We start from the raw sequence: 10,470 nt of genomic DNA on the forward strand, positions 1-10,470 counted from the left end.
TACACAAGTAGTCTCTTCTGTGCTTCGGCGGGAATGCCCAGAGATGTCACTGATTGATATAGGATTTTATCTAGAATATCGGGTCGAGCAATCTAGGATCTATGCGCTTCGATTGTTTGTGCCAAGCGAAAAAAATTTCATTTTATTATTTTATCACAATGATTTATGTGGCGTTGAATAGCAGTTGAATAGCAGCGAAGCGGCAGTGTTTGTCCGTGGTAAAAGAATATATTCATATTAGGGCATGCCAAAACACAGCGTAATATTCTGCTCTGACTTCATAGGGTTTGTTTCGCATTATTGACTGAACTAAACGATGACCAGGTTCGTTTGTGCTGGAGTACCTTGATCTCGTCAGAGTTATTTCAGTAAGGTGTCCTTCTGTGTGAACTATCGTATCAAGGAGTCTGAATTAAGTTTAGAATAACAATTATCGGAAACGTCTGGTGGTTTAATGTTTGCAGCATTTGATGGTAGCCTAGGGACACTGAAATGCGGAATGACACAGACTGTCGGACGTTCCCTCCTTTAGCTATGTGATTATTGGCCACCATGCATTTGATTGCCCAGCTTGATGCGAACAAGTGGGAAAAACGGCAAATATAGCCTGTAAGTGTCACGTACCAGCTATCGAAATCCGAGGTCCGTTTGTTGGGATGGGTATTTCGTTTTTAATCCAAACGACTTCTGGTTGCGGATTACCGCTCACCTCACATTCGAGCTGTGCAACGTCACCGATTGTAGCAGACGTTGGTTTGGGAGGGGAATGGAGAATCGGATAACCTTGGGGTAAATCTGCAAATAAGAAGAGATAAACAGCTAACATCTCTATGAGTTTAAATTAACTTTTCCATCAGTCATCTGGGTACTGATATCTGGAGTACCATAAGTTATATTTACTATCGCTATAAGCGCTTAAACATGGCTTTTGGTTTTTCTGCAGATTTCGGTCAGGAATACCTACTAATATAATGGCGGGAGAATGTAACGGCAAATTAGTCACCAGAAGTATACAACCAAACGAACACCCCGTATTAAAATTTGTCTACCAAACCAGGCGCATAAAAGACTGATTCAGGTGCGTCGGGCGAAAATTATAGCATCTTGGGATATGAGTTGTTGGACGCAAGTGTCACTCACGATCCCACCCAAATGACTCACTCAAGATGAAAAAATGAATAAAAACTTAAAGGAACATGCTACTTATGAAGCTGCTGAAAAGGCTCGGCCATCACCTCGTGTATATCTCTATCACGGGTCAGGGAACATAAAAGAATGCTTCGGTATCGTTTCGAATCTTTAGGGGTTCAGGTATCTTAAACTAAAGACACTCAACCGGGGTGCAGCGCAGCCATGGTGATCTGTCCTTACCGATATGAAGTCTCATACGCACACAGTTATGTGGTACCAACCAAACAAACCAAATAAACTTGACACACAAATCAAGAAGATATCAAACGCATGCTCAGGTCATCACTGCGGTACAGTCTACTCATCACAAAGATCAGCAGCCAATCAGATTTCGGGGAGATTACTTTCAACAACGTAGCAATTTCCATTTCGATTGTAAAGGTAGTTCAGTTTGGTTGTCCTGAGAGACAGCTATATTGGAATTACTGCACCTTATTCCAAACGTAAACTTATTTGTTTTTCGTGGGTTACACGCAGGTGTCCCACAATAAGAATAACATGAAAAGAACGTCTTTTTTTAATTCAAAGATTTTGTATACTGAAGGCAACCTAAAATGACACCCCAGCAGATTAGCAACCGCCAGCAAAACCCTAATACACATTTAGCCAAAATCTTCCCCCTAGCATTTCAGACACCACCCTTCTGTGATTGAAAAATTGTGGTAGAAAAACTGACAGCATTGGTGACAGTCACAAATTCAGATGGCGAGAAAAAAGACGACTTTGAAATCAATTAAGCTTTTTTCCATTGCGAGAAGTTAATCCCCCATTTTGAATCTGATTGAGGGTGAAACTAATCGACGACAGCCTTGTTTGGACTGGGGACGATAACAATGAAAGTGTCTAGTCCTTGATTAATTGAATGCTCCATTTTCGGCTTGTGAAATTTGCATTTTTAGTCCTTTTATTCACCGGGTTATTCCTCTCACACTGAACGCCACATGCATCAGGCGTGAAGTTTTTGTGTCGCAAACCAGGAATTTTGTTAACAATAAGTAGTTTGGGTGTTACTTCCCACACGTTTAACCTGAATCAACATGGGCGAAACATTTAATGTCGCAGGTGTTTTACTCTGCAAGATGATGTATGTTTTCTTAGCATGCTGTGAATACAAGTTGCGATGCCGACCTGGGACAGAACAAACAATCAATTATGGTAACCTCATGTATCTGCAGTCTTTTATGTATGGCTACAAGATGACGATCACAAGGTAATCCAGGTCACCACCGTTTGGGAATGGAAGACGGCGCTCCGTAATATATTGGTCCCTCCTGATGCTGCTATGTGTGTAACTTTGGGCGTAGAAGCAACTTTAATCCTAGCTTTGCAAGGTGTGAGCGGACGTGTAGAAATGTTCCGTCTTAAGTGGTGGGAGTGGAAAATGTTTGCGCAGATATGTAAACCTAGAATTCCTGCAGAAATTTTATAACTTATCTACATACAAATGCTTCTTCAAAATTCTTTTTTAACTTCATATTTCCAGGATAAGGATCTCAACACTCACATAAATGCCTGACATCCAAAAGTTTTTCTGGCCAATAGCAGTCAAACCACTGAACAGTTGCGCACTGGTTGGTGGGCAAATATGACTTTCAGAGAACCGACTTGAACTTCGCATGTAGATCATTTAGGTTAGCATGGGTTCCAAAGCATCAAATTGACGGACAAACACACAAGCTTGCTAGACCTAATAATCAGACTAAACCTTGTACCACAACAACGGGCACTGGTACTAGTTGCAGGTCCCTTTTGTTCCTCTAAGTTTCAGAGTAATAAAATTGTCTCCTGTACTGTATTTCCCTGCAAATAGCAAGTTGGCGATCGTTGATGTGGTTCAAAATAGCATAGGCGAAATCTAATCCGTCAAGCAGTATTACATTTGTAGGATCTTTCCCTGAGTACTACTAGGGGTAAACCAGCAGTATTATGAGAAAACATAGCCAGTGTTGAATGAAGTCCAAGACGCTTGTCCAAGAGTGACACATCAAGTGTTGAGTTCGTTCCACAATGAAAAGATTAACAGGCATTGTTTAGAAGTAATGAGCAACAATTAACTGTGTATCCCCTTAGATTGTCGCTGCAGAAACAGCTTATACCAAAGTAGATTAGTCTGGACTATATTTATCAGGTTAAGTAAACATTTCTGAGATCAAGCTGCATTATAAAAGAATAAACATACAGAGGCCGTGAACGTAGACATTCTGCAAAAGATATTCGAGAAGAACCCTATTGATTCTGGGAACATGTATTGAGTTGTTAGGAAGAAGAGTGCATAATCAGCGATGCATGCCAAAGATCAATTCGTGAAGCCTTATTTCGTTTTAGAATAGGAAACTTCACTGAAAGCTGATGCTAGTAGACACCAAAGTGCATTCAATAAACGGTGGAATACAGATAATAACTACTATGCATATTGTTTTGTTCTCTATTATCCAGCGGAGTAGTATCTTGCTTTTATTGCAGTCAAACACAAATACGGTAGGAAAGAAGTACCATTTATTTAGGAATCGTCTCTGGTAAACTAAATTGAAATCTGGGAGTTTACTGGTTTACTGTGTCATTAATGGGGTCATGTAGAGACGGAAATGTCAGACTTAGTTTACGCAGTGGGCATAATTTCGTATATTCTGAGGCTTACCTGAATTCACATCATACACAGTCAGATGTGCAATCGCACTGTCCCCGCCAACATGGTTTCTGGCAACACACTGGACTTGCATCCCATTCTGCTCTGTTGTTGTTTTAGTCAGACGTAATAAACTTCCGTCCGGGATATTGACCCCTACACGCAACCTTGAATGACTGATTGTCCGGTCCAGCAAGAAATTCACAGTTGGTGCTGGATTCCCCGTTGCCCGACAGAAGAACAGGGCTGTTTCGCCCGCCACCACTTTGACGTTTGTGGGAGGTTCGATTATTTTGGCAGGACCTGAATTGCAGAGGATAACCATACTGTTATGAAATGTGCTATACTGGCGTTGATAGTGAAACAATAAGCGCCGAAAACTTACGCGTCTTTTGCGAAAGTAGGTGCCACGTTAAGTGCCCATACGGACATTCAAGTCTGAGCTAACGAAGGCTTACGTGGTAGCCACCGTTAGGGCTAAAACTGCAGCACGGTGGCGAAAGACAGCTAAAGTTTATGCTTTTATGATGAGATTATTGAGGTCACTTCAAGCTCAGCTTCTGTAAATATAAATCTAGGACGATGAATTTTTTAGGCACCCACCCGTTACCGTGACTGTGCATACTCGCTAGATTGACCCCGACGAATCATTAGAGAGTTAGCGCTTGTGATGTCTACTGCTTTCCCGGAAGCCCAAACCATCACAAATCTAAATGATGAAGGTTATTCAATAAGTGGCGGCACAATTTTGACACACATCTCTCCCTATCATGTGCTCGTAGCCTGGCTATGGTGATGATTCTGATGGTTTTTTATCACTGCGGTAAGCTGAATTTAATACAAGAATTTAAACCATGTGGCAAATGAAATTAAAAGTCTTTTATCCCATTTTTAGTGTCCAAAGATCCTGAAATTATGTCCCGGTTCTCATTAACTTTTCTCCGGGTTATAAACCGCTTTAGAACAACCTCTTCTGCAATGCAAATAATTCGATGCAAACTTCAAACCATCCTTTAATAGAGCCGTAAGACAGGTGTGATCAAATTTTTTTTTTCAATCATGTAGTATGAGGAATCAGATACATTCCATTTGAGTGGTCTTTTGTGCCGCAAAAGACAGGCTAATCACCACGGCGAGCTTCCAAACCGGTAAAACTTAAGTTCGATGCAGAAGTGCGTAACCCCATTTAAATGGATTGACAGTGGTGAACCTATGACATTTCGATTTACTGTTCAGAATGGAGGTATTTTTATGATGTCCGTTGGCAATTTTTGAACGACCATACCTCGTACACTTTGGTTTTAAACGTTATTCCTCAGTCTACTTGTCCACTGATCTCAATGGGGTCAAAGACAATGTAGCTTTGTCGTGGGTCATTTTTCCTCTTGAAGTCAAACGATGCTATGAATACTGAAAGAAACCGTGTTTGTACGCCTGATGAGTGTATGTGTTGTAGTTTACCTTTTCCCAGTGGTTGCCAGGGTTCCCTGATGTTTACTTCATCTCCATACTGAAAAGTGATCTGTTCAGTTAGTGGAACCCCACCCTACAGGGTGGCTTAACTAAGAAAATAAGTAAGTTAAAGTCTAAGGATTATGTGTGAAGTACTTTCGTTCTATCCACACAGTGGAGCAGTCTTATCTCAAACCTGAACACCTTGATACTCCTCTTTTCAGAACGTCAAACTGACCCATCTGCCTTTCCCTATAATCGCTTCCTCCTTCAGTTACTATTTTCTTGGCTTTCCGCTCAAGAAGGCTAAACGAATGAACCTGAAATTTGGTAATCTTTTGGTCGTATGTGCTTGTTTGAAACCTGCCAGTTTTTTGTTTAGCGAGCTATTTTTACGTTGACTTGGTGACAAGTTTTGCTGTAGTCACTGGCTTTCATCTTATGTGTGTCCCTCAAGGGTGTAAACACCCGAATGCCGGGCTTTTAAAAATTCTAGCCAGCTCAGCTTTTTTTCCAACCTTAATAAAACTTGCAATAGAACGGCCAATTCTCCCTAGATTTTGAGGTTGCCTTGTAATTCGACAGTTAAATTGCAGTGGTTTATTACACTGCAAGCTATCAACGCGTTATACCTACTTTTATTTCGATTTTTATACTCAGGCCAAGAGTTTGAACCTCGAGCATCGAGTCACCACTAACGAACTAAGATAAAAAAAAGTATGCTTCCGAGATTTGATGATATAAAGAAACCACTTATTCTTCATATAGAAACTGGCTCTTTTTTGTGTTAAACATATTGGAACATTCCCTTCCTTTCCCATGCTAGAAATGGGTACTTGCTCACCGAGTGGCTTTGCCCAGGCAATCATCGATCTTGATCATTCCAGGATTAGAATGACGAAAGTGTAGCGTGAAGGCCTGTGTATAAGTTTTTCAAAGCGGTGTTAACACCAGGTGGCCTAGATTGCAAAATCACTACAGCTCCGTTTACTTAACTTCACGGAACATGTATCGAATTACTTAGGGCCGCGACGAATGTTATTCGGAAGGGAAGGGATAAATTTCTTTTTCCAGTACCGGAGACAACCAGTTTCTGTTGGTCTGTAAACAAGGCCACTGGACGGAAAATGGGCTAAGCTCCGCTGTCATCGATCAGTGAACATGTCCCCAAAGCCGGTCATTTGGTTAAAACCGCAGCGTCGCTAATACAGATGCAGTGCAGTTAGTCGAAATTCTTGAAGATCTCACTGAATATTCTCCGCTTGCCTCGGGATTTACTACTGGAACTGTTTGATGAGCGCACTAAATTTGGCTTCTTTTTGTAAATTTGCGTGCTTTCGCTCAGCAGTGAATTCACTTTTGCGGCGTATGTTCACCTCAAACTGTTGAAGATGAGCTCCGACCGACTAAATTCTATCAAAATTTCATCCCCGAAAATTGAAGTATACATAGCAACTTAAAAGAAAAACAATTAAAAACAATATATTCATGTTCTGGAGATGTAGCAAATCATCGAAACGGTTTAAGCCACCTGAGTGGCAACACTCAACACTGGTACGTTACTGGCATTACCATATACCAGTCGATTTTACTCAGTTGAAATAAGATGAAGTAGAAATACATTTTCAAATGTGATTCTATGGTATAAAACGTACAAACTATTATATCAGTTTGGCTAGAAAATGTGTAAACGCCGGTTTTGAAAAGTGGTTTCTAGCACTGTTTTCTGCCGTACATTTGATAGTCACACAAAATCATGCGTTAACCCAAAACAATCAATAACGACTTCACGGTCTTGTAGTTTTTAAGAACGACTGCTTACACCGGGATAACAATGAAGGGGAATATCTCCGGTATTCTAAATCTTCTTAATAGTTAGTTTAGTTGCTGTGTTTCGTCCAGTTTCGAAACAACGACACAAATCTCTCCAGTTCTTTCCGGCGAGTCACTATCCCCACACCTGGGAAAACATCAGCGTTCCGTGACTGTTATTCGCATGCTTTCTTGCTGTTACCTTGACAACACTGATTAATCATTTACAACGGGTCAATCTGGTTGCCGTTGTTTCTGCTGGCCGATTGGGGATTACAAGCAAATGCAACCGTTTTCAGCACTGCCGACTGCGGAAAAACGGGACAAGGTTCTCGGTCAGCTTGCCAGAAGGACAGAGTGCGTGGAACGAACGATTCATACCCGCCCCAGTATGTTGCAGGTAGCTGAAAATCTGAACAAAATTTCCCTGGACTGAAATAACTGGCACAAACTCGTATAGGAAATCACCTTTTTAAAAACAAATTAAGTAATTATTAGTTTACTTGCGATTTACGTGGACCGTGATAGGTAATGTGAAATTTTTTAAAATAGTACACTGGCTTTTTCTGCTGCGTGAAAATATTAATTCTTTCTCGGTGGACAAAATTCTAAGGCTACTGAGGAAAAAAGTTGTGGCTGTGAAATATATGCTAGAATTCATCTGGCAGACTTTATAGGTGATTGTTAAAAAAGAGGTATGGGATTTCAGAGTGTGAAATTCTTCTGCATCACCTTGGTGGAAAAGTATGTATTTTAGCGAGGACTTTCATTGAAACTGACTGGAATTCTGGACCTGAATCTTGATTTGTTTGGTAACCACGTACGAATTAGGAAGCTGTGTTGTTGAAGAAATACCTGTGAGGCCATCAAAAGCCCAGTAAGAAGATTATTTGTTGTGCGAATAGTATAGTGAGGATGTGGCAAAATAATTGAAAGGAGACCGGTGCCCGAGTTTTGAGTGTTAAGAAACTATTGTTTGCATATTTGTGATTTGGATGTGATCCAGTCAGCAGTAACATTTATAAGTGGAATTTGTAAGAGCTCGATGAAACTAGCCTCGTGTTTCTCGAAACCGGATTAATATATACCGGAAAACTTTCCCACGCGGATTTTAGGCTGACAAATGACCGTATGTTGAAGTATCACTTGAGAGTTTCCGCCCTTGGCAGAACGCTTTTCCTGGCGCTATCTGCGACTTCTAAGCAACCTTCTAAATCGGAACTAAATTATCTAAATGCACAATCTTCGGTGGGCACTGCTGCTTCAACGTACTTGTTATTGTTTACTAGCAACTGCGAAGCAGGAAAGTTGTACATGTGTATGGCGCACCTGGAAAATGTTATTGAAACCATTCTTTTGTCTTATCGTACTTTTGTTGAGGAAGGTAACGAATAGTACTGTAGAACAACAAAATAGCTTTTCAACTACATTAAACACTGTTTATTATGACCACTTGGAAGGATAAGGTTGGGAGCACACGAATCACCAGTAGCGTAAAGCAATCTTGTCGTCAAGTCATTACAACCTCGATTAGTGGAAAAGTTAACTATAAATCTCATAGGCAGACCAACAGTAATCGACCAGTAAATTATTCAGTAGCTTTTGTGGCCTCATGATGAAATCCAGCCCTTCATCGCATCTTCAAATGAATTTCTTTATAGCGTATTTAGTGTGCTTTGATAGTTATTTACGATATTTGTCACCAGAGTTTATCGAGAGGCCCTTTGGGCAGTATAGAAATTACCGATTGACACTTTTAATGTACCCAGGGTCCACAATATTCCAAGAATAAGTTTAAGTAAGCTGATATGATGCATCCACGTGGGCTATGTTGTTTTCCCTTGGGCTCTTTTATAGCCAAGCGATGTAGCCAAAAAGGTCCGCACTCCAGCTTTTTCGATACTGGACGCACGTAGTGTCTATTGGAACGAATCCTAGAAAACACACCCAAACAAATGACCGCACCACTTTCATTAGGGTGAAAACGTCACGTAAAAGGACATTTCCGGCAGTAGTGTGAGCTTGAGACTACTTTTAAGCGACCCTCAGCATGTGGCTTATCTCCCGTGATCACCATGATATTTGGTAGTCGAAGAAACATTCGCGTACTAGTGCTTAAATGAATAGTGAATAGTCATCAGTACCAAACTGAGTGCTGATAAATTACCTCACATCGAAGGTTGAATGCTCCAAATTTTCCTTTCAGAATAACCTTATTTGAAACTCTTTCATTCTTGAGGTGCGCCAATACAATGTAACAGGGATGATTTTAATAGTACGAAGAGCTGATGCTTCAAGTTTGTCAAACACATGCATCCAGATCAAATGAAACGTCGGTTTTAGGAAAATGCACTCCTATAGAGAGCAGTCTTGTACGTAGCATCCGTTTCAAAAATTTCGTACAAAAAACTTACTTGCAATATACGATATGGAATACAACTGTTCCATTTCCAGGTTATCAATTAGGTCTGTATCATCACTGGTAATGTTGATGGTATTTTCATCCAGGCTCACAAGAATTGGATCTTTCGCTGCCGTGTGACGACATTGGTTTGAATGTACAGTTTATTGTTTGTGTGGAAAACCAATCAAGGACATCAGTTACAGGTTCAACAGGACCACAGACAACAATATCTAAAGACATTTGAAGGCTTCACAGTCACTGGTAAGTTCACAACATAAATCCATGCAGCATAGGATAACTCTGTGGGTAACGACCAAAAGCGAACTGTGGTTCTGACCAAAACATTTTAATCCTTGAGACTCATTTACCCATGTTCAGGTCTTTGGTTTTACCCTGAAGGTCCAATCATAGTAATGCCCTCCCAACAGCGGACACAAGTTTAGGATAACGGTTCCTGCTTGTTCCCTTTAGATCCTTAATATGGGTGTTGCGAAACAAAAAAGTAACAGTATTAGAATTATTGTCGTATAACTGCTTAACGCGGGCGCGTAAAATGGCTTTATTTCGAATTAAATTAAAGCTTTCCGTGTCTACTATGCAGCATGCTCACAGCTGGGCTAGTGATTTTGGTGACCTTGTGTGTACGCATTTTAATCATATTGAATGGTAGTAGTGGATTACATTGTCGTTTGAAAAGATATATCAACAATAGAAAGAATTAAATTACACTCGTGTTTGGTACTCCGCGGCCATTACAAATCAGAAAACCGTACCGGCCTTATGGAACTAGATAAAAAAGTGAAATCCAAAATGATGAGACAATCGGTCAGACAGTATCTCTTAAAAGGCCAGTCTAAAAACCAAAGACCAAGGAAACAAATGGTATGAACAATCCGAAACGGGGCATGTCTTCAGTTCCACATTTTCAAAATTTCCTTCTGACAACAAACCGAAAAGATGGGCGGAGAATTTCTGCCGATTGAAC

The 10,470-nt window shown here is 40.6% G+C and overlaps 1 protein-coding gene across 1 annotated transcript in view; it reads right to left on the bottom strand.

Annotated features, from left to right (window-relative positions):
- The window catches only part of T265_12473 (hypothetical protein), a gene marked incomplete at both ends in the record, with an annotated part of 34,763 nt that extends 25,234 nt beyond the window's left edge, over window positions 1–9,529 (bottom strand). Inside the window, 3 exons of the mRNA XM_009163997.1 lie at window positions 625–795; window positions 3,830–4,120; window positions 9,496–9,529. Coding sequence (XP_009162261.1) covers window positions 625–795; window positions 3,830–4,120; window positions 9,496–9,529 — 496 coding nt within the window. The remainder of the gene's footprint in view (window positions 1–624; window positions 796–3,829; window positions 4,121–9,495) is intronic.
- Between the last annotated feature and the right edge of the window lie 941 nt (window positions 9,530–10,470).

The sequence above is a fragment of the Opisthorchis viverrini genome (assembly GCF_000715545.1).
Source record: "Opisthorchis viverrini unplaced genomic scaffold opera_v5_2, whole genome shotgun sequence".
Lineage (NCBI taxonomy): Eukaryota > Metazoa > Platyhelminthes > Trematoda > Opisthorchiida > Opisthorchiidae > Opisthorchis > Opisthorchis viverrini.